Consider the following 25277-nt stretch of genomic DNA (forward strand, 5'->3'; position numbering starts at 1 on the left):
CACCTTGACGCCCCCTCTACTCGCTGTGCATGAGATTTACCAAAACAAATTGGCGCATCTTTATTCACATCTTGACAACGATGCACCGTGTTGAGCATCAACAGGTTGGTTGATGACCTGGGAAAGAAACATCATCATCAACAAGCCTGACTCCTCCAATCTGCAAAACCACAATCAAGGAATATTTTTAAAAGCATATAGCATTTAATACAATTACAAAGTGTATCCTTTTTAATTCCAACTGTCATTTTGTTTTTTGTTTGTTGTTGTTTTTGTAGTAAGGAAGTAAAATGTTATTATGGTACATTTTCCGCCACTGTACTAAGAGATAAAATAACCTGTTTTTTTTTATAATTTAACTAATACTAATGTTGCTTTTCCTAACTTGTTAATCATTTGTTGTAAACTGATTTTTTTATTCTATGGAACATTTGGGCAGTTACCCTGGGCAGCCATGAGCCAGGCACTCTGTCCACTTTTAGGTCTGGGCTTAAAACTTTTCTTTCTGATAAAGCTATTAGTTAGATTCAGTTGCATAAAAAAGAGAATAGGGAGGCTAATTTATGTGCGTTGTGTGAAAGTACACTGTATTTAATCCTGCCCAAGCATTTAAATGATTTTCTGCTTTTTGATTGGTTGTGGGGTAGCTCAAGGAGGGCCTCTGTCAATCACGCAAGAACTTTTACTAATTGTGGATAAATGGAAAACGCTTATATTTTATTTTCAAAAGATCTTTGTGTATGTCAGCCTAAAGCACCGCTAATAGTTATGTCTTTTTTTTTTTTTTTCAAATTGTGAAATTGAAAATGAATTTCTTTATGAAACTTTTTAAATGGAAGAACATGTTGGTTTTTGTTTTGGATTTTATACCCTTAAAAAGGGTTAGCAGCAATCAGGATATTTACTACGTCTTTCCCATATGGTGTCTTCAAGTGATGGGGGTGACTGATTTGTTTCCTTTGGGATAATATTATACTTTGTGTGTATTGGTTTTTAAAGCCCTGAACCGTTTACTAGATGGGAGTGAAGAAAAAGGAATTAGTCCGGGCTGAGTGGAGTTGCAATGGCGCTGGCTTCCTTTTAGAGTCAGCAGCTGTTATTGTCCATCAGAGAGGGCAGCTGTGATCCAACAAATTGTTCAACTAACCTCACCACCCGCTGCAGGTTCTTCTCCTGAGATCAACTGGAGAGCCACGCAGTGCATCAACATACCGTGAGGTTTTTTACCGCCAACCTGTAGAAGTTTGTGAGAAACTGATGAGGGAGGAGAACACGCTTCATCTTCCTGAGGGAATACAGTCTTTGTTGTGCTTTCACCACAAGGGATGAGATGTGCGTTCCAGGTGAGGTCAGTGAAGGTGTGGACACAGAGGAACTTGTAGTTCTCGGTTCTCTCGGTTCTGAGGGTTCTTGTGTGAGGGAAGATATTTCATTCAAATGTCACTGGAAACTTTAACATCAAAAGCATCTGATATTTGTTTGTATTTTCCCAATCAACAGACCGCCTTTCAGTGATTGGCTGAGGGGTGATGAGAAATTAGAAGGTTTTTCTTCAAGGAAGTCCAGAAAAAAATTATTATTATTAAGGACCATTATGACTGAAGGGGATCAAACCGAAATCTAATTTTACTATTTACAAACTATGAACAACTGTTATCCTTGATGATTTTATGTGTGAGTTAGTGTAAGTCCGTAAAACACTGTCCCAGGTATCCCCCCAGTCTTTGATAGGTGATGGAGCGTTTATCATTTCACTCATTAATGCACACACATTCACACCTTGCCCAGGGGCACATCAACCTGTGACAGTGGGAAGCTGGAATCAAACCCAAAACCTTCCATTTGCAAGACATCTACTCTACCCATTGAGGCACAGTCACCCCATAAATAAGGGACATTTTGATTTTATTCTACTTCTTAGTTTTTGATTATTTAGGAAATTAGCACGGAAGTCTTTTCAATAAGTGCATTTTAAATTTATATTGCACAAGCAGAATTCTCTTCAGTGACTTAACTGACAGCTGATTTCTATTTTTGATCCGCAGGCTCTGCATCAGTGAGATACCCTTCTTAACATTTTCATTGTGTGACTCAGTTAACTCGCTCAGCCTTTTTACATTCTGTGCCCATGTGAACAACAAGGTCCATTCACATAGTCAAGTTAAAACAAATCTATTGGTCCCATGAAAAAAGATGAAAACTGGACATTTTATTTAATCTATGTCTGGGCAAAAGAGGATGTTTGGCAGAATATCAGGTCAGTTAATTTGTGGAAAATTGATCTGTACCACTGGGTTCAGTCCTTGGGCCAAGTCTATTTAATATATATATTCTTCCTATTGGCAAAATTATCAGAGAGCATGGGATTAATTTCCACTGTTATGCTGATGACACTCAGCTATATTTATCCATAAATCCTGATGAATCCAATCAATTACTTCAATTACAGGCATGTCTTGATGACATCAAAACCTGGATGACTTCAAATTTCCTGCTTTTAAATTCTGACAAGACAGAAATTGTAATCTTTGGACCTGAGTCCTCAAAAAATAAACTTCTTAATCATTCACTTAATCTGGATGGCATTAAATTGGCTCCTAGTAATAAAGTAAAAAAATCTTGGTGTTATTTTTGACCAAGATACATAATTTAAATGCCATATTAAACAGGTTTCCAGAGTTTCCTTTTTTCACCTCTGGAAAATTGCCAAGATTAGAAATATTCTGTCCAGGAGTGATGCTGAAAAACTAGTCCATGCATTTGTTACTTCAAGGCTGGACTATTGTAATTCTTTACTATCAGGAAGTCCACAAAATGCAGTTCAAAGTTTTCAGCTGATCCAAAATGCTGCAGCAAGAGTTCTGATGAAAATCAACAAGAGGGAACATATTTCTCCAATTTTAGCTTCCCTTCATTGGCTTCCTTCTAAATCAAGAACGGAATTTAAAATTCTTCTTCTAACGTATAAAGCCCTTAATAATCAAGCTCCATCATATATCAGAGCTCTGATTACCCCGTATGTTCCTAACAGAGCACTTTGCTCTCAGACTGCAGGTCTGCTGGTGGTTCCTAGAGTCTCTAAAAGTAGAATGGGAGGCAGATCCTTTAGCTATCAGGCTCCTCTCCTGTGGAACCAACTCCCAGTTTTGGTCTGTGAGGCAGACACCCCGTCTACTTTTAAGACTAATCTTAAAACTTTCCTTTTTAACAAAGCTTCTAGTCAGAGTGGCTCATGTTACCCTGAGCTATCTCTATAGTTGTGCTGCTATAGGTTTAGGCTGCTGGAGGACATCAGGGTCTATTTCTCTCACTCTGCTGGGTTCTCCTACTGTTCTCCAATGTACGTTGCTTGTTGTTATTTCATCCTTTACCTTTTTGGTTCTCTGTCATTTTTTTCCACAGTAGGTACACCTGGTTTGGCGTTCTATTAGCTGTGACATCATCCAGGGGAGGCAGACCATCCTCTATTACCATATAACATCAAAAGGATTCCTGGATTAATGTTTGCTTCTGTGCTTTTTTGTCTCTTTTTTGTTTTTCTGCTCTGTCTTCTTTAACCCCCAGTCTGTCGTAGCAGATGACCGTTCATACTGAGCCTGGTCCTGCTGGAGGTTTTTCCTCCCTGTTAAAGGGGAGTTTTCCTCTTCACTGTCACATCATGCTTGCTCAGTATGAGGGATTGCTGCAAAGCCATGGACAGTGCAGACGACTCTCCCTGTGGCTCTACGCTCTTTCATGAGGAGTGAATGCTGCTTGTCAAGATTTCAATTCAATTCAATTCAATTTTATTTATATAGCGCCAAATCATGAAACATGTCATCTCAAGGCACTTTACAAAGTCAAGTTCAATCATATTATACAGATTGGGTCAGATTATACAGATTGGTCAAAAATGTCCTATATAAGGAAACCAGTTGATTGCATCAAAGTCCCAACAAGCAGCATTCACTCCTGGGGAACCGTAGAGCCACAGGAAGAGTCATCTACATTGTACATGGCTTTGCTGCAATCCCTCATACTGAGCAAGCATGAAGCGACAGTGGGAAGAAAAACCACCCATTAACGGGAAAAAAAAAAAACCTCCGGCAGAACCGGGCTCAGTATGAACGGTCATCTGCCTCGACCGACTGGGGTTACAGAAGACAGAACAGAGACACAACAAGTGATGCAATCTATTGGGTTTCCTTTTTGACCAATCTGTATAGTTTGATTGAATCTGACTTTGGAAAGTGCCTTGAGATGACATGTATCATGAATTGGTGCTATATAAATAAATTGAATAGAATTGATCTGGTCATATCAGCAGTAGAAGGGGTTGTTAATTAATATTGACTGTTCTGGTGTTAATGAAGTTAATAAGTGATGTGCTAAACTGACAACAATGAGAAAATCCCCAAAACAGGAATGGTTCTGCAGGTGGAGGCCCCAGATATTTTTTCTTCTTCATTTCTTGTGAATCCTCTACAGTAGTGTTGTGTTCAGCCAGGATCAATGTACCACGAGGCAATACCTGGACCCTACAGAGGTGTACAGGCCGGTGGAGGTCCTGAACCCATCAGTAGGACCGCCATCTGGTCCTTTGTGCAAGGAGGGACAGGATGAGTACTGCCAGAGCCCTACAAAATGACCCCCAGTTGGCCAATGGCATGGATGTCTCTAACCAAACCATCAAAAATAGACTTCATGAGGGTGTCTGAAAGGCCCATCGTTCTCTAGTAGGTCCTGTGCTTAGTGCCTGACACTGTGGAGCTCAACTGGTATCCAAGAACACTGGACTTGGCAGGTTCAGTTCTGGCACCCTGTTCTTTTCACAGATGAGAGCAGGTTCACTCTGAGCTCCTGTGACGGAGCTCAGAGTGCCTCCTCTGGAGAAGCTACAGGAAATGTTATGCTTCCCTCAACATTGTTCGGCATCATCAGTTTGGTGGTGGGTCAGTGTTGGTCTGAGGAGGCAAATCCATGGAGGGACGCAGAGACCTGTGCAGGATAAATTATGGCACCCTGACTTCCACTGGGTACCAGGATAAAACCCTTAGACCCATTATTAGTTCATTCATGTTGAAGAAATTAAAACACTTGACTGGCCTTCACACTCCCCTGACCTAAATACAATAGATGATCTCTGGAGCATCATGTGTTAGATCCTGCTGACGACACCAAGTTGCACCTCAGACGGTCCAGGAGCTCAGTGATGCCCTTGTCAGGTTCTGAGAGGAGATACCCAAGGACATCTTCCTTCATCTCATAAGGAGCAATGTCAGGCTTGCATACAAGCACCTGGGGCCCATTTATAATACTGAGGACAAATTGGAGTGTTTTTCAGTTTCACTTTCTTAGTGACTTTGGATTATGCCTTCTGTGGGTTGGTCAAGTGATGTGGCTTCCTTCCTAAGACATTAGCCATTTTATATAAGTTTGGAGATCTGATGTGTTTTCAAAGTGTTCCTTTAATTTTTTGTGTAGTGTGCTTAAAAGAATACAGACATCTTGATTGAAAACATGTAATATGACTGATATTAAATAACAACAATGTCTGGAATAAAAATTACTAATTAAGTATTTGTGTCAAGGCGTGGCAGAAAACCAACACTAGACATCATCCTGAACCCACTGAACCCCATGGTGAAACACGGTGGTGGCAACATCATTCTGTGGGTAGGCTTTTCTTCTGCAGGGATGGCAGAAGTTCACCTTTCAGCCAGTCAATGTCCATAAATACACAGCCAGAGCTACAATGTGCCTCACAGACCTGCCAGGCACATGGAAGTCTAGCTATGAGTAATTGGTAATCAGCAATTACTGTAATTAGTAATTCAGACACATAAAGACAAGGAGGATGAGGAAGAAAACTAAAAACTGGAGTATACACATTGTTGTCTTCATGAGACTGCTCCTTTTTATCTTTATTATTACGTGAAAAAGAAAAAATATATAAATTTTCTCAGAATATTATTTCAGATTTTTGTTTGTTGGCGAGTATGACTGGAAAAGTGAGATATAATTGTTACAGTTTAATTCCCTTTCTAACTACAAAGAGTGTTGGCGTACTTCATATATGGTAATAGTCCCCCTAATTCAAAGAATGAGGAAAAAGTATTTTCTTCATTTTATATACACATGAAATTAACAGTTCCTGGAAACTCATTTTCTAAGATGCAAATGAAGAAACGAAAAACATTACATTGCCTTGAAGACCCACATTTAGTAACTCTGTGTGAACGCAAATTAGCTATTTCTGGAGCATGCAGTACATAACATGTCAGTGAAAATATTTCTCCTGAATTAATACATATGACTCATGGAAATCAGTTTTCATTTTCTTTATTTATGCTGTCATCATCTTGTCGGAGCATTTGTCATCAGTACATCTCAAACATTGGAAATAGTGCACACACATCTACATTTCTTTAAATACACTTACACAGGCAAAGAAGGGGCTGGGAAAGAGGAAGCACGGGGAAACACTGGTGGATAGTAGGGGGGGGGGGCTCCTGACACCGGGTGCAAAAAAGGGTTTCACAAAGGTGAGCAGAAAATATGTTAGAAGAGTTTCTTTTGTCTTTTTTTTATTTTTTAAATGAATTCTAAGCTTCATTCTTCTGGACTTCCGCTTCAAGCAACGATCAAAACCAACACACTTATTTTTTTTCCCCCAACAGGAATGTTTTCATATAAAGCTTCATACTTCACACTTCACTTGAACAAACTTTGGGCTCTTTACCCATTTTGCCACTCAGTCTTTTAGCAAAAACGAGAAGGGTTGCAAGGCTTCTTTGAGCCTGACTTGGATTGCATCAAGGCCATTTACGCTCACAATGGAAAGGTTTAAAGGTATAGTGGATGATATTTTTCGGCTTCGAGTTGTGGGGGGGATCATCTGGTTGTCCCACATGACAACCATTGCGACGTGCTCACGTAACGCCAGTGTCCATGCTCGTTCCTTGCTAGTTTCCGCTTGCTGGCTGCGCATATGCACCTCTAGTGTTTATGTATCCGGTTAGCTTCAGTGTTAGCCATTCATTGTAGCACCACTGCTCTTACTATATGCTTTGAACATGGCTGAAAGCCACAAGAAGAGAACTGTCTTACAAGTTAATGAGAAGACGAGGAAGGCCAGATGGTATTTGGGAGATCTTTTTCACATGATCCTCCGGAGGAGCAGAAGAGCAGGTAGGATGGTCTTGTGTATGCGCAGCTATTCAAAAAGGGACTTGGGCGTTTCTTACCTACATTTTGGGAAATATCGTCCACTCTACCTTTAAGATAGCTATAGCTGTAGCAAATAGCTCTAACTTTCCATTTTTTTTTTATTTTTGCTATGCCAGCACAACAGTATTGTATAACCTTGCAAAACTACAGCGCAAATATAAAAATGAAAGTAAACAGGCAGCTTTTAGGGTGGAAAAAACAAACAAACAGCAATATAAACAACAAAAAAAATATAGGAAAGCTAGCTGTTCATTGTTCGACCTTTTAGACAACTGCCGTGGTAAATAAATGCCAATAAGCCAGAGCAGCGACGGGGAATGTACAAAACTATAACACTACAGTAACATTTATGTAAAAAAGAAAATATAGCAAGAAAAACACTACAATCAAACATACAAACAAGGACAAACTCATGTCACATTTCAGCAGACATGCCCATTTGTCAGCCACTCTTTCGCATTTTTTCCGTAAGTCTCTCATACATTTATATCATTTAAGACAACATTAATCATCTAGTAGCAATAAATTGCATTCAGTACCGTATAAATTCAGGAGGGCTGTAGTGGTGCTGTTCAAAATTCATCATACAATCGTAAAAACCGCTTACTGACACAATCGCAACCACTTAAGCCTTCAGCCTAGCAAATCCGAAACGTCCACATTTGAGCGGAGAAGTGAAGAACTGAAAGGTTTCCCTTTTTAAAGACGGCAGAATTCAGTCTTTAAAATCTGGATGAGCGACACAGGCGATCAATTACAGCTCTTGAGGTTATGTGTTCTGGGGTCATGTTTCACTGAGGGGACAACACCGGGTGTCCATGAGGGAGCGACAATGATGAGAGGAGGGAGTAATAGCGCAGATTTGTTCTGAAGGGGTCTGAAAGCTCATAAGCCCTGCTTGGCCAGGGCAGCAGTGACGTCCTGCGCCAGCGTGGACAGCTGTGGCGACTCCATGTTGATGCTGCCGGCGGAGGACAGGCGAGGAGAGGTGCCTCCTGTCTCAACCCCGGGGGAGTGGGTGACTATGATCTCTGCACCATGGTCCACGCGGGCTTTGGCTGTTTCCCGGAAGCTCAGTTTGTGGCTCTCGATCTGTCGGGTCAGGGAGGAGGAAAACATTGTTTTAATGTGTTAAGTTCAAGCCCCAGGGCTGCATAATTTCATTCATTCAACATCCCTTATTTCTTCCGCTATCATAACAGCTCTCCTCTTACCTACCACCAGCACTCTTTGCCTATACTTCATACCCGATTTTTACCTCCTTCATATTCACCTCATTCATTCCTCATCCACATTTTATCCCTCTTCGTTCACACATCCCTCAACCCTATCGTATTCCTCTCGCATTTATTCATACTTTCCAACCTTCCCCACCCGACCTCATTCATTGCTGCCACCTGCTTTATTCCTCCCTCGTTCCTTCCCCATTCATCCCTTCTTCCCATTCCAACTTCATCCCAATTTCCTTCTTTCCCACCTCATTTGTCCCTCATCCCTAATCGCTACTTGCCACCTTCATCACCCCTACCTCATTCATGTCCCATTCCTACCTAATTTTTCTCTCATACCGACTGTCGGTCACCCTTTATCCCTACATCCCAACTCACCCACCCCCACCTCCTACATCCATGCCTCAGTCCTTCCTCCATCAACTCTCACTCCTGATCCCAATTTCATCCTCCCATCATGTTTACGTCAATTATAACTCAGCCCCACTTCATTGAATCTCTTGTCCTTGCTTCCTTGATCCTTCATCCCTCATTCTTACCTCCTTCATCTCACACTCTTCATTCCTCGACACTTAAAATCTCACCCATACCTTAGTCATCCTTTTGCTTTATGGAAACCTCCTTCATCCCTCAACCTTACCCCTCTTCTGTCATCCATACTTTCTTCTTATCTTATCCCCCTCTCCCTCAATCCTCATCCGCCTCATCTTCTCATTCAATTGACCTATTTATTTTACTTTACCGTCTGGGCGAGCTCATCAACTACTGTAAACTCCATTTCTGAATCTCCCCACTAATATTTCACTCCAAATAATTCTATCAAAGTTTAATAGTCCTCCTATCCTACATTCATAATTCTACTTCATAAATATTTTATGCTGATACAGCTGTGGTATAGTCTGTGATTGTGAAAGTAAAAGGAAAAGAAACAAGCAGTTAGGTTTAATGTTAAATATTTCAAGACTTCTTTTTTTTTTACCATGATATTCCCCCCTCCGGGCATGTGGCTGGCATTATCCAGGGAGCCGACCTTGGCATGGGCCTTATCTTTGAAATCCAGCTTCACGTTCTCTATACGGACATGTCCTCCCCCTGGAAAAACACAACAGCAAAAGCAGAGAACAAAAGAAACCCATGAGGCCTTCTCAAAGAGAGGGCTGCGCTTCTCTAAGGCTAAACTCAGGACAAGCTATCCCAGAGCACAGACAGGATCATGTTCCACAACACAGGGCTCAGTGGAAACAGTATCATACAAAGCTGACATAACTGTTTAAGAGACAGGCAAAATGAAGACATCATACATAAAATTTATAAGAAAAGGAAACCCTGTAAATAATGATTTGTTTGTAAAACTTATGATGTAGCAAAGATTAAATAACAACATTAAATATTGAATAAGACCCTTTCATCTTTCATCTGGCAGCCTTAAGTCTTGCTCCCACTAGGTTTTTTCAAAGACTGTTCAAGGACAACTCCAGATAATAATATTATTTAACTTTATAGGCTATTGAAGCCAAAGCACAGAAAAACATCAGCTATTTTCCCATACGTCCGTCTATTGTCCTTAAAAGATGTTTGGTGTAAAACTGGGGAAGACCAATTAGAAATTTTCCCCAGGTTCTCCTTCCAGTTGGATGGGAAAGGATAAAACTCAAAGGCCAGATGTGCAGGAGGCATCCCACCTTTAAAACGGTACCCACCCTACAGAGGAATTTCATTTCAGTCGCCTCTATCTGAGATCTTTTTCTTTCACTTGTGTTCCATAGCTTATATTTCATGAACATACGTGGAATGGGAAATCAAGGGTTTTTGGTGTTTTTGCCTCAGGTCTTTCTCCATCATGTCCAGAACATCACGGCTGATGAAGCCCTAATCTGTCAATCCATCTCGCGTTCCATTCTGGCAATGGTGAACAAGGCAAGAGGCAGCTCCTAATATAAGTCCTGGCCGCGTAGGCAGCTCATTTTAATCATTGCACATCGAGAGTTTTGTCTTTTTTAGATCCTATTCAATTCAACAATTCCTTACACGGTTCTGATAAATGAACGATAACAGCCCTAAATGCATTGATAATAGATTTGTGTCTTTGAACCATGAACTTCACAATACCAATTATTTTTAAGAATTTTAAAATTTTTTATTATTCAACTTCTAGGATGCTGTCCATATAGAAAATTGAAATGTGAATGTTCAGACATAAGGGATATTGGGATAAGGGAGGACTTGCTCATGTTAAACTTGTAGCCACATTGGTTTTTGAAAATCTGAAATAATATTTAATAGTAACAGGTACTGAAGCCAACATTTTTTGAAACACCCAAGATGCAACCATTTGAAAACTATATCATAGCCACAGCATCCAAGCTTCTGTTTTTGGTTACATGCAAGCATTATAGCACAACATACAAACCCAATAAAGCTACTGCAGCAATTAGGATCATGATCTATGTTTTTATATGGCTCAAAATATTGTTAGCCCTTATGCTGTGCTTATGAAGAACGTTTTAGAAACAAAAAACACATCTGTTTTTGTTTGAACAAGGCCAGAGATAGTCACTCATTATCTGGAATTTCAACTCTTCAATGTCTTTTATACGGTATAGAAAATATGTAGCGTCCTGAGAAGGAAAAATCCCATATACATGTCTATCTGCATAACTATATAATTAAATGCAGTATTTTAAGCATTATATACTACATGAACAAAACTGTCCGAACATAAATCCCTGGGGAACTTCACAGTTGATAGAACTGACGAAATAATAAACTTTTTCCATTTAAACTGGGAAAGATCCAGAGATGTCAAGTAACTAAGTACAAATACTTTGTTATGTTACTTAAGTAAAAGTTTGGGTTATATATACTGTAGTAGAGTAATTATTTTTTTAGTCTACTTTTTACTTCTACTACTTACATTTTCATGCAATTATCTATTCTTTCTTCTCCTTACATTTTGAAAATAGTCTCATTATTTAAGTTTAATTTCAGCTTGTTTTCATCCCCCCACCCACAAAAACTTAAGAAGAAGAACAAAATGTAGAAAAAGAACCTTGCATTTTTAGGATTATTTGTATTTATTTTTCCCTATTTCACTTTTTGATTAAACACTAGGATTAATCATTTATTTTCTATTTTACTTCTATTTTAAAACTTTAAGTAGTTTTATATCTGGTACTTTTATACTTTTCCTTCAGTAAAAGGTTTGGGTTGATGCTTCTATTTCCACAGAAGTATTTTTAAACCCTAGTATTTATACTACTTGAGTAATAGATGTGAACAGTTTTGACACCTCTAGAAGGATCTGCTTTTCAATAATGAGTAAAAGACTGAAAGACATTTCCCAAAAGAGTTCCACAAATAGCACGATCAACCATATCAAGAGCTCCGCTAAGGTCTAGTTGATTCCAAAATGCACATTTGCCACTGTGTGCAGTAAATTAAACTTCAGGGGACATTTGTATGATGTGTGGGGCAATGGGTTTCTCCACACACATGTTCTCAAGCAGAAGCACACTGTGCATTACCTGGTCTGTGATGGATGTTGGACATGGAACCACATTTGGCGGTGACATGGCTCAAATCAATCTTCTTGGTCTGGATGTGAATCTGCAATAGGTCGGAGGCAAGGAGACAGAATTAATATTAAAGGAAAGGAAAAACAAATGGAATAATATTTGATATGAGATGCCGTGAAAGGAAAGGTAACAGCTGAGTGTAGCACGGGTGCACAAATCACAACACGGATCTGTGAGTTTATGGCACAGGAAGTGGATTGATGACATCGCTTCCCTTGACGTGAGAGGAAGCAGAAGACCACGACACACCATGGAAAAGAAGTTTGATCGTTTAAAGCAACAACCCTGCATGCTAAAGGGATACTTCTTCATCTTTAAAAATAATGAATGATTTATATATTCAACCTCTGTGGTACGATTCACAGAAACACAGCACAACTACACATTACACACATGCCGGAACGCTTATCGTGATGATAGGAGTTGGAGACAAGAGGGTTTTCGGGGATGAACTTTCTGCAAAGACACTCACGTTTCCCCCGCCCGCTGTGTGGTGCACTTTATCCAGGGAGCCACATTTAGACTGAACGTGGCTAAAGTCCAGCTTAACGCTTGGAATCATGACCTACAAAATGACAGGTTGACTTTCTTTCTTTGGTTTTAAAAACACAAGAGAAGAGGTTCTCAGACAAGAGGGGGCCTGAAAATAGAGCACACCGTCTCTGCTTTTTCAGCTAAAATAATCCCCTATAAGTGTCCTAGCTTGTATGTTTCTGCCTGAATCTTCTCCTCAACACTATAGCAGAGAAGTGAAGCTGGTTTACAGCAACGGAAACAAAGGCAATTTCTTAATCAGCTCCTGTATTGAATTTCATTAATATGATTGATTAGATAACAGACAAAAAGATGGCCACGTATAAAAGCAGGATGTCAAAGCGTTTAAGCTGGGAAAAAAAAGAGAAAGGAGAGGGAAAGAAAAGAGAAATGGTTACATACATTGCCTCCCTTTGGCGAGTGCTTCAGATTATCCTTGGAGCCGCACTTTGCCTGAACATGAGTGAAGTCCAGCTTCTCACTTAAAATATGAACCTAAAATAAAATTGGAATAATGATGATGGTGATAAAAACGAAACAGAAAAATGGGGGAACGTAAAGGATTAGGTCACAATGGAGGTGTTTGTTTTAAAGCTAAAGTACGTTGCCCAGGGTGACATTAGAAGTGGAGCGCCCAAGCAACATATTACACAATAATGGGGGGTTGGCACCTCCGTGGGCTGATTGCACTACACCTGCTACAGTATGACCATTGGTGTTCACTGAAGTGGAAGCTAAAGCTGCCGATTGCTTAGACCACAGAGTTGACTGACTTGAGTAAACGTCCTTATTAATACTTTGATAATAGTAATAGCAATGCTCTTTTTCTTCGCCTCTACAGTCTTAAGTACGGACAACATTATAAATTGATCGATCGATTGATTGGTTCTCACCTTGATGATGTTTCCCCTGTTTTCATTTATGAACAGGAATTTTCTTTCTCTGTGATGTTCTGATATGAAGCTCTTAGAGTTGCTGTAGATCGGTTTATTTAATTAATAACGGTCGCTCTTCGATCACGCCGAGCTGCTGCTTTACCGCGAGGCATTGCAGAGGGGTTAGGCTCGGTTCGCCATTATCTAATAGTGATTTATTAGTCACCACCTGGCTTTCTCATAGTTCTGTGATACTGCTGATAGATGGCGTCAGGGTTATATTTAGGCTCAAAAGGGACTATCAAAACAATATCAGGATGGAGGCTTGGAGTATATAATCTTATTTTATCATGATCAGACAGTTTCTGATCTTTTTTATGAGCATATAACCTTTAAGGTTCATAAAGTCAATTTTTTTGAGTGGCCGTAACAAAGGTCAGAAATTTTTGGGCAGCGCTGGTAATGTGAGTGTGAGGAACAGGCAACAAACCTGAGTCACTCAGTCAGCCAGTTGTGTCAGGAGGAATGAGCCAAAATTACAGCAAGCCAGTGTTAGAAAATTGTGGAAGAAAACGTTTGATCCAAGCCATACAGTTTAAAAGACGGCTTTACCAAATACCAAGGTAAGGCATGTAAACATTTGAAATTGAAGAACGTGAAGAAATCTTTCCGGCTCCTTGTAATGTGGGAGGGGGTTCCACATTACAGAGTAATGGTTCCACAAAATATTGACTCAAGAAGGCTGATTTACCCTTTTGAGTTTTTTTATTTGTCACAAAAAAGCAAAGAAGAACTAATTTATAATTTTCTTTCTACTTCACAATTATATACCACTTTGTGTTGGTCTTTCATATAAAATTCAAATAAAATATATTTATATCTGTGGTTCTAATGTGACAATATGTCGAAAGGTTCAAGGGGTATGAATACTTTTGCAAGCCACTGTGAAATAATGATGCTACCAAAAAAATCCTCTCTTTTAATCCATTAATTATCCTTATATTTCCACCCTTATATGTTTATTTTAGCCCAGAAGTTAGAGTGCTTGGGGAAAATGTTTAAAAGCAGATGTTATTTTCTCTAAAAGGGCTACAGAATGTAGAGAAGGTTAAGTTTAGTCTTTTTCTGTCCTCTGAGTCTCTCTAGTGGGTGTATTATAAATGCTAAGAGCTGGAGGGAAAATCCTTGGCAGCAATGACGAAAGCAGCTCCCAAAGGTTTGCGAGTCTGTAACGCTCCTTGCAGCAAACGAGGAACGTTTTTAGGGATCTTCTCGTTCAGATGGATGCTTTAAAATCCTACTGTGTTAGATGATAAGGCTGGTGCTACTGCTGTGAGACAGATATGAAAGGGCAAAACAAAAAAAGCTGAGAGAAGGAAGACGTGGAGACAGCGAAGAGATGAGGCCCGAGGCAGGAGAAGATGGGGATGGCAGCGGACAGAGCAGAGGACAGCGAAGCAGCACTACAGAGGGAGGTCAGACAGTGAGTGAATATGGACATATGGCATTTCTACATCTCAAATGGAGGGAAATCCAAAGAAAACTCTTATTTATATAACAACCATTTCAGTCATTTTGCCATTTGCTTACCATATTGGATAGTAAGCAAACTGTTGGATATATGTGAAAAATGTCCATAATTGTATTTATAAGAAGACTAACGTATCGTATTTAGGAGAATAATTTAAAACTCAAGCAGCCAACAACAAAAACACCTGCTATCTAACCCTTTTCGGCAAATTTCCCTATTTTCCATTAAAGGATTGGAACAAAACCAAGCACTTTTCTGCCCCCATGTGGCAGGATTTGGCAAAACCATGAAACGTGAATACCCTCAAAAGAAATCTGACAAGAAAAATATAACCAATAAAATATTTTCCTATGAAAATTCCACCTGTCCAACAGATAAAGGCTGGTTTAAGGACCACTTGACACTATCCACCCCAAATAGCTAAACCCTGTTGCAGATGTCTGGGCAGGAACTGCAAAACTGCTCAAAAAAGACTGGATAAAACAATAGAAATGGTAAAAACCCTCCTGACTCTGTTAAATTGAAAAAAAGATCCAAAGATACTAATTTTTTTCTGAACTGCTTCATCTAAATAAAGATTTACTGCCCGTGTACCTGTCCTCCTTTCGGCTGATGCTTGAGATTGGCTGTGGACCCAACCTTGGACTTTACATTCTTCAGGTCAGGCAAGGGCTGGTTGATGACCTTCAGCTGCCGCTGAACCGATGAAGGGGACTTTGGTGGGGTGCGAATCACTGCCACCTTCTTCTCCTGGAGGACGCTGAAGGACTTGGGCGTGTGGCTGCCGGGGGTGCGTGAGCCTGGGGTGCGGCAAGAGTAGCTGGGTGGAGTGCCGGGTGTGACAGCAGAGCCCGGGGTGGAGGCACCGCTTCGGGCCGACCGGGACCGGGCTGAATCATGGCCTTGGAAGAAGAAGAGGAGTACTGATTTATATGTAGAAGGTGTACATCAGTCTCTACCCAAACTGTGTCCCTAAAGGCACAAATATGACCCACTGATGTTCTGTAAGCATCAAGCTGTTACCTTGTACCGTAAAACATGATCTTTCCTAATTTGTCAAAGACACAAAACTGTGCAGTGCTTTCTACTTCAGTGTGACTGCTTTATTTAGTTCTCGGTAAGTAAGGTGAGGAGTTCCATCTCCACAAATTGGAGGCTACAGTCAAAATACAGAAACAATGTTGGCTCGAAATACGAGACCTCCAGGCTAATACAGGATACAGGCAGCCCTAATCGTGACCCTTGTTCCTCTTGTTGCCCTCATTGTGAAGTGTGAAGAGCTACTTAACTTAAATCAGAAGTAGGGTTAGGGTTAGTCAACACGCTAATGTTAACATACTGCCTAAGGCTAGCATTGTTACCAATGACAGGCTACTGTGGACAAAGGCCAATTCATTACCCGTTAGGGCAACACAATATGTCCAAAATTTCTAGGTATCACAAGATTATTGCCCATACAATCAATATTGCAAAAAAAAAAAAAAAATACTTAAACTGTGATAAATCCCTTAGCAAAAAGTAGTATACTTGAAGTAAATTTTATTAAGTAGAAGTATAAGCCTTAGGATTAATGTACTTAGTCTTAGACCTCTCTTTATACTTTTCAGTAGTCAAATATACTTCATTATACTACTAAGTGTATGAAATATAGTTTATAAAAAGTAAACTTCAAGTACGCTGCCTCATTTTAAGTATGAAATAAGTATACTTGTAGTACACTTGAATAAACTACTTTTTGCTAAGGGATATTGGCTAACCATGCCATGTGTTCAGGTGATTTGTATTATGAAATGTTTGTTCTTTCCTGCTTAAGAAATTAGTCAACCATGCAGTCAGCACAGGAGATGTAGTCAGATGCACGTTTTTCACTAAGACCATGTTGATGAGATTGACACTTTCTCTTACGTTGCTAGTGGCCAGCTAGACCAAAGGCTATGTAGGGTCTGTGTCAGCTATGAATGGGATTGTGACATTCACAAAAATGATCATGTTTCTCCTATCATACAGCCCAGGTACACAGGCAACCTGATCAAGACCCTTATGGGGCCCATGTGTTGGCCTAAATATTCCCTTACAGGACGGACAATATCAGCATTTTTACTTTGTGCTACAGCTCCTCGGGTAATGAATGAAGACATCTGAAATGAATTTAGAAAAAAACTTTCCCAAAGATAAAAGAAACATTATTTGATCCCTCTTTGACCAATTTCTGATGTTGATGGTCAAACACGGAGCCACTTGTATTCAAGTCTCATAAAACAAACAAACCCAGATCAAACAGGAATGTTTAAACAGTGAGTGACTACGCAGAGGCCGACCACATTGTTTATCCTCCTGCGGCTTGTTGCCAGGTTACCAGAGGAACAAACCAATAGGATTCTGGCCCAGCAGTAGCACACCTGTTGGTTTGGATCCCACCTGCTCCTCTGATATGGCAGCTGCATCTTTGACTAAGCCACAAAACTGAATAAACAAACCTGAAGCCCTTCTGAAGGATACAGTCAAAGTAAATGATTAAATGTGCTGAGCAGATGTTGACAAGTAAGGAGTGATAGTCTTAGAGGAGCTACAGAGTGCTCTACCTGGCATACTAGGGGCTCTTCCAGACCTGCTGTCTCCTCTGGAGTCTGTTCGGATTGCTTTAGGAGAATATGAGGATTTTAAAGGAAAGTGGGAGGGTAAAAACAGCAAAGCAGGAGGAGAGAAGTTGGTAAGATTTTAATAATAATTTGGACAGCAGAGTTTTGAGGCAATCATCGGGAGCATGATCTTACAGGTTGGCCTGGAGGGGGTACTGTCCTCTTGTTCCGCAGCAGGAATGTGGCGAGTCAGAGACTTGGCTGGCCTGGGGAGGGATGACCTCTTCTCGGGGCTGCGGTATGTTCTCTCCTGAATCAACAAACACTAGAGTCCATAATCATGGTCCCTTCAAGAGAACTGGCTACATCTATGGCTCAAACCCCAATCTTTTCTCTCTAATTTACCCATTTATTTGGTGAAGGGGGTGGGCGGGAGCAGGCAGAGGAGGGGCGAGCCTGGCATATCACCGCCTCCACAAGGGGGCTCCGTTTAAGGCTGCAGGCAGAGCCCGGCCGGGGGGAGCGCTGATCTGCCCCCCCACCGCGCTGCACTGCCATCTTTAACAGAACGGCCCTCGTGGGGCTCTGGATGTTCGACGTAATGAGTTAGGAGGAAGCATGCAGGATGGAATAAGGAGGAAGTGATCAAGAAATTAAAAGAGGAAAAGAAAAGGCCCTTCAATGGAAAAGTGATGAAATGCATAAAGGGAAGAATGATGGATCAAAGATCCTTGCAATGAAACTTAAATGGTATTATTCAGATCAAAACTGTTTTTTTTTTCCCTTTCTAAAAATAAATCTTTACTCACAGATTTTCTCTGTTGCGACTGACACAAAGACAGAAGGCGTGCATGCAAGACAGAATGATTATACAGACACAGAAAGCAAACAATATGAGGATGAAAGACATGCAGACATATTTAGCCAACATCATGCAGAATGACTTCATGAAGCGACATGAATCATGAGAGAGTACCAAAGTATAACAGATGTGATCAGATGTAATCAGTGAGATCACTTTTCTGGTGATGAAAACAGAAAGGATACTTGTTTATGCTCTCAGATTGAATGGCTATTGCACAAACATTTGATCTGTGCAAATTCTCAGTTATTCGGGTCATGGTAACAGCAAACAAGCTTCAATCGAAGGGAATCGGACTTTGCTCAGTTCTTTCTGGAAACGTTTCGACACCTTTCCAGGACTCTTTGTCAGTGCTGGTGGCTCGCATTTCAGTGATCGCTTGATCTTCTGCTCTGCTTTTGCTGCTTGCCCTCTAACTTCAGCTGTGTGCCAGGGAAAGATGGCCCCCAGAAATGTTCTATCTCCACACCGGAACTACATTTTTAGCTAAATACAAGTGGATAAATTTCAAAATTGAAGTAATTTTCCCTGTTTTCACTTTAGGTGTACTTTTAGAACTCACACTCAAAATTATTAAATAAACACATTCTTTCCCCTCAGAACTATACGATACTTCTCTAAAATTGTAATGCCGTTTCTAACTGAGGCAAGGCAAGGCAAATTTATTTATATAGCACTTTTCAGTAACAAGACGATACAAAGTGCTGTACATGCTTGAGGTCTCTGGTCTGACCTTTCTGACACTACAGCTAAAAACTGAGGAAAAGTTAGGACACTGTACCCTCTAATGGCTAATGTTACCCCCATTTACTGACGTAGCTGACAGTGTGGACAGCTTGTTGTAGCTGTCGATCAGTCTCTGACATAAGTCTGAGGGTTTGTGGGATCTTTTTTTAACATGATAAAGTCTGTTGATAGGTAAACTTGCTTCTTGTCAGCTTATTGGGGGAAGAAATTTTGTGGTTATCCTTATTTTTTTATCTTAAATAATTTTTTTAACTTTTATAAAGTGTTAAGTGGACTTGTTTTCAGTTTTAATAGTTTGATTATATCACTTTAATCTCTCTAAAATATTAAAAGTTATAAATATGTCAGAAAGGACACAGACCTTCATAGAATGCCCAGTTTTTTTTTTTTACATTTGGACTCAATTTGGACTCACCCCAAGATCAAGACCGATGGAACACTTTTACATTGTTTTATATCTAGGATATATTTGACCTGTTGCATATTCGAAAAAAATAAATAAATCTGTATCATTGTGTTTGTTTCGTGCATTGTGACATAATAAACCTAGTTTGTTAAAAAATAATAATAATAATGCAACATATCAATGCAGCTAAAATTCATAATAATGTTCAGTGCACAGCTGATGTTACTTACAGTGGGCCTCTCCCTGGACGGTTGGGCCACGCTGAGGGGCTGATGGTGGGCCATACCTGAGGGGAAAATAGCAGTACTCAATGTTAACCAGCAGAGAGTCCTCTTCTAGGATTGCACCATTCCACATATATGTTGCACACATGTAATGAATGGACAGCAGTAAGGAAAAGGAACCAAAATAAGCAAACTGCATTTGTTTTATTATGTTTCAAAGACAACAAATCAAGCAAGACATCCGTTTCATTCCCCTTTTCACTCGTATAATAAACTCTCACCAACATGCAAGTCCTTTTCAGCCCATACAGTCAAGCTGCAGCTGATTTTAGGAAACAAAACACACCCAAATGCATATCCTTACATGTTAAAGACCAAAAATCCTAAACAAAAGCAACACTGAGCAGAAATAAACAATCAGGATGCAAAGCATGTGTGAGTTCTCAATTTTTGACCAAAGAAAAAGAAAAGACAGCAGTTAAGGCAGTGAAACTAGATGACACAATGGATAAGCAGCACACGATGTTTGCCAGCTACATTGCCACTGCTTGATTTCTCAAGGAGCCACAAATAAAGAGAGATCCGTTTTTGAATTTCCAAATTTCAACTCACTCTTCCACATCAGTCATATACATACTGACTGTACAACATTAATGGGATCTCTCTCTATTCACAGCGCAGATACCTGCCAAAGGGTGTTCACCTGTGGCCTTGTGCCTAGCAGAGCCGTGAAGCAGAGCGGGCCTAGGATGTCTGGCCGCCACTTTGGCTCCACTCTTTCGAGATGGAGAGCGACTTTGGAGGGCTGACACCTTACTCTGGTCAGCCCTCCTCACGCCTACTGGCGGAGAGGAGAGAAATTATTAAACCATCATGCACAACTCAGTTTTGATTTATTTATTTATTTTTTAAAACAACCTGTCTTTAACATCAAGGTTTTTGGTAGTAACAGGAAAGTCTTACAAAAAAAGGAAATGTATCTTTCTGGTTTTAAGAATGTCTCGAAAACAGAATGTGAACCTTTTTTCTTTCTTATCTCCTCTTTTGGCGGATGGTAGGTTGGTGCTTTGCGTGTCACTTTACATTCAGCAGTGCCAAGGCGCCCCCTTCCTTTGCCGGGGAGCCGTTTAGCAGGGCAGTCCACCACCGTAGATGCAGCGGTAGATCTCTGGGTCTGAGGAAGGGCTTCGATTTGCTCAGTCATTATACTTTTGTCATCATCTGCAGCAGAAAGGTATCAAAAGAGGACTAGTTCTCCACAACTGTCATTGCTAGGCAATAGTTTACACTAAGGCATTTCAGCTTTTTTAGTATACATATTGAAGAACTTTTACCATATTTTAGAAGTGATATATATTAAAGGTTCTGGGTACCTTGAGGGTCCATCCAGCCACTGTCTGTATCCAGGATAGACACATCCACTGTGGTTTCATCGTTAGTTGCAAAACTGGTGTCTTCTTCACCAATCTCTATATCTCTACTTTTGGTGCTATCTTCTTCAATCTTGACTTTTTTCTCTTTTCCATTACCTATCACATCAGAATCAACTCTTTCCACATCCTCTTGCAATGCTTTGTCTTTCTTGTCCCCTTGATTCTCTTCTTCTGTCCCTTCTAGCTTAACTACCTGTAAGCCTTCTTTCTTGTTTCCTTCTTCGTCACCTTCCTCAGACTGCTGTGGAAGGTCATGGTCAGAACACGGAGACAAGTGTGAACTGTCTGTAGCAAGCTCCCCTTCATCACTGTTTAGGGCACTATGGCTCCATTCTTCAGCTCCAGACTTGGGATCGTCGTCCGCCATCTTATCACAAACCATCAGTCTCATTTGGTCCTTCTTTTGCTCCTCTATTTCCGGTACATCAGGTATACTTTCCTCTGTTATATTTATCGTGGAATGCACAATCTCCTCAGGTTCTTCTATAATCTCTTGGGGCTCTTCCGCAATCTCAATGTCATCCTCTTCTTCGACTTCCTCATCTACTTGTGCTTGAGGTATTACAATGATTGGGGAAGATGTTTGTGGCTTTGCTGATTCTTTAGTTAGAGTTACCTCTGGTATTTGGATTTGGGGATTCTTCTCACATGCTGGCTTTTCTATGCTTAAATGCTGTGTCATTTCTGAGAGTATGTGTGTATCTATTTCTCCTAAGCTTGGTTTTAGTTCCGTGCTAGCTTGCAAAGGTTCTGTTGACATAGCTGTTGTGTTTATATCTGCTTCACCAGCTTTTTCTTGGTGATCTTCAACAACAGTTATCTTTTTGTTTTCCTCCAGTTCTACATCAGCTGTCTTGGATTCTGAAGCGTTGTTGGGTTCATCGTCTTTCCCCAGCCTTTCTCCACCTTGTGTTTCTGCGGTTCCTTCAGCTGGGGACTTGGGCTTGGTAGGACTCAGAGTAACTCTACTTCCAGTTTCTGCAGGGGTGAAAGTGAAGGAGCTGTCTGGTGGGATGGGTGAGGCTTCTCTAGAGGGGTCTTTTTCAACATCAACCTCAGGGATTGCCTGGATTTTTATGTCCCCAGGTAAGCCAGTCTCCAGACGAAGTTCAGTAAGGCGGTCTTTTGAAGCTGTCATTGGGATTCGTAAGCGATCTGGTTTTAATCCACTAGTCACAGCTTTCTCAAGAATCATGGAGGTCTTCACTGGTGGATCTTTATTTTCCAACAGAGGTTTTTGACAAATCTGGGTAATTTCACTCTCATCTTTTTGTTGCATTTGAAGTTGTCCACCTTCAGTTTCAGAAACTCTAGGATCCTCCTCTTCAGAACCCAAAGAAGGGAAATGCTGGTGTTGAGAATCCACAGGACTTGGTACATCAGCAGGAGAAGGCAAGGGAGCTGAACACTCACTGAACACACAGTAGCCAAGGTCCTCCTGTTGATTCTCCCCTGCCACCTCTGTCAAGATTTGCTCTGACAAACCAAGCTTGCCAAAAGCATTACCAAGGAGTGCACTGGTTGGCATTGATTTTCGTCTCATATGATCCTTCATCTGGATTGATGGACGAAGTGGGACACCAGCCAAGTCCAACATCTCAGAGAGGCTTTCTGATTGTTCAGAGCCAGACTCGTGCTCCTCAGCATGAACTTCTTCCCTTGTTTGGACGCCATCAGGTGGTGCAGGTGTTGGTGTAATGGAGACAACAGGTGGAAAGGGCAAAGTGTGGGTCTCAACAAATGGTGTTAATGGAGGAACTTCTGACCCATCAAAGCTTCCACTTATTGGACACAATGTTTCAGAGAATCTTCTTGACTTGTCTACCTTTATAGTTGTTTCTCTTGAAGACTCTCTAGGAATGTTCAAGGACAGTCTCCGTTGCTCTGATAATGCTTTACCAGGCGGTGTCCTCACTTCTTCCTTCTCCTGTTCTTCAAATTTATCCGCAGCTTTCTCAAACTCTACACCTAACATTTTCTCTGAGGTTAAACTGAGTTCATAATAGCTTTGTGACAATCCCTGTTCTTGGCTTTTTGACGTTGTCTCAAAGTAGCTTTTTGATCCACAACATTGGCCTTCATCTAATCCTTCTTTTAACGGGACTGTTTCATGACCTAGCCCAACTTTAGAAATGCTGCTGTCCTGGTTGCCATGACTTGTTGCTTCTATTTTCTTCATTTGTTCAGTGCTTTCACTCAAAGGTATTTGTGATTTCTCAGGTAACATAACTTCAGCATTATCTTCTGTCTTAAGACTTGACACATCTCCTGTCGGTGAAACATCTTTATGGTCCTTGACTTTAGATTCCAAAGGCTTGCAGCCATCAGTGGGTTCTTCCATTAAATCTCCTCTGTCTGGTTTATTCTGTTTAACTGAGGAATCTTCCGAGGGATCCTTCTCTGACGTATCGGGTAGTGGAAGTTTACTGAGGGCAGGTTCTTCTTCAGACGTGACAGGATATTCGTCTTCTTGCACCTCTGACTCACATGATGTTTTGTTCTCTGCTGGCTGGGCTGTGAGTTTGAAGGATGCTGTAGAACTCTGGGCTGACTCATGTTAGCGAAATGCTTTATTTGCAGCATCCACAAAAGCTAGCCCATACAGTCAAGCTGAGGTTTTCAGCACATAGATACTCTCCATCAAGCAAAACACACAGCACAGTGTATTTTGTGCCAGGCCACAACAGCACAAGGGGAGGTCACAGCATCTAAGATAGCGTGCAGAACTGGAACGAAGGAATGAGTTGCATGATGTTAGATGGCAATAAATAATGGTAATACACAAGTTCACTGAATTCCTATTGTAATAAAGAGGGATTTATCACTGTATGCAATATAATAAATACAGGCAATCTTGCTTATTTGTACATAACAATCAAGTAAAGTATATTGAGGGGTGAAGTCTTTATTAGTATGACAATAAATGTCCCATGAGAGTGAGTTTTAAAGCCCAAATTAGTTTAAGCAACAATAGGAAATCATTATTATTCTTTATTGTGGGATGAAATGAAAACAACTTAAAAACATAAAGCAAATGGTTTACAGGAGACTTTAAATGCATTCAGCATTGATTTGTGAGATAGTCAGCGGCTACTTCAGTCATCATATTCCAGCAAAACCCACAGAAAAATATACAAATTACAATGACAGTTTAGACAGTGATACTAGCGTTTGCAATGTAGCTGGCAATACTAAGGTGCAGAAATGATCAACCATGATATGGTTGATTATGTCCTTATAAAAGCAAATGGTTATGTTTTGCATGAAACAAAGCACAAACTTAAAATGCTACGTCATGTAACTTTTTGCTAGCAGCAACTCTAAGAACTGCAACAGAAGCTCACAAAAGCAAGAGAAACAAAGAAGCAGGGAAGGTTGGCAGCAAAGCCCGAGCTGCATTACCAGTTATAAAACCAAGAGTGAACAGCCTTTGTACCCATCACAGAGACCCAGAGGTTCATGCACAGTTGGCAAATGCACACTCTCACAGTCCTATGTTTTCTCAAAGAGTCCATTGTTCAAATATTAAAGTTGTTTTCAAAACTACACACACCTTTTACTGTTGGGCTGTTTTCACCTTGGTGATCTCCTCCATTGATGGAATCAGGTGTGTGGGCTTTCTGGCTGCCCAAAGCCTGGGGGTCACTTAAACAATCTGTCTGCTCTAAGTGCAAGTCTCCTGGTTGCCCATATGCCACCTCCTCTAGTGCAGGCCGCTGACTGACAATGTCTACCTTTTCCTCTTTGAGCAGGGGAAGGGAGACACAAATGAGAAATGGGCAACATCAAAAATGACAGTGACATGGTTGAAAATAATGGACACAAAGATGCATGCGACCTGTTTTATCTTTTCGGATTACATGATGTACACTCACCAGCCACTTCATTAGGTACTCCTGTTAAAAAAAACAGCCAATCACATTTCTCCAATGCGGAGTAGACGACTTGCTGAATTTGAAAGCGAACATCAGAAGTGGGCAAGGCAGGAGATTTAAAAGACTTTGTAGTGGCCTGGTTGTCAGAGCTGGACAGGCTGGTATTTCAGAAATGGCTGATCTACTGGTATTTTCACT

The 25277-nt window shown here is 40.6% G+C and overlaps 1 protein-coding gene across 17 annotated transcripts in view; it reads right to left on the bottom strand.

Moving 5' to 3' along the window:
* Positions 1 to 7310: 7310 nt before the first annotated feature.
* The window catches only part of LOC105931057 (microtubule-associated protein tau), an 84177-nt gene continuing 66210 nt past the window's right edge, over positions 7311 to 25277 (bottom strand). For 3 of the 17 annotated variants that reach the window (XM_036128119.1, XM_021320020.2, XM_036128117.1), the window contains 13 exons: positions 25080 to 25100; positions 24758 to 24946; positions 19778 to 19833; positions 18342 to 18359; positions 17938 to 18117; positions 17728 to 17842; positions 17536 to 17592; positions 15548 to 15855; positions 12950 to 13042; positions 12486 to 12578; positions 11963 to 12044; positions 9418 to 9530; positions 7311 to 8301 (listed from right to left, as the gene is read on the bottom strand). In XM_036128119.1, coding sequence (XP_035984012.1) covers positions 8095 to 8301; positions 9418 to 9530; positions 11963 to 12044; positions 12486 to 12578; positions 12950 to 13042; positions 15548 to 15855; positions 17536 to 17592; positions 17728 to 17842; positions 17938 to 18117; positions 18342 to 18359; positions 19778 to 19833; positions 24758 to 24946; positions 25080 to 25100 — 1532 coding nt within the window. In that variant the 3' untranslated portion in view covers positions 7311 to 8094. Of the gene's footprint in view, positions 8302 to 9417; positions 9531 to 11962; positions 12045 to 12485; positions 12579 to 12949; positions 13043 to 15547; positions 15856 to 17535; positions 17593 to 17727; positions 17843 to 17937; positions 18118 to 18341; positions 18360 to 19777; positions 19834 to 20474; positions 20613 to 20791; positions 21088 to 21144; positions 23931 to 24757; positions 24947 to 25079; positions 25101 to 25277 lie in introns of those variants that run through there. The other 14 variants (XM_036128120.1, XM_036128118.1, XM_012869556.3 and 11 more) reach the window with 12 other exon arrangements.

The sequence above is a fragment of the Fundulus heteroclitus genome, chromosome 24 (genome assembly GCF_011125445.2).
Source record: "Fundulus heteroclitus isolate FHET01 chromosome 24, MU-UCD_Fhet_4.1, whole genome shotgun sequence".
Classification (NCBI taxonomy): Eukaryota; Metazoa; Chordata; class Actinopteri; order Cyprinodontiformes; family Fundulidae; genus Fundulus; species Fundulus heteroclitus.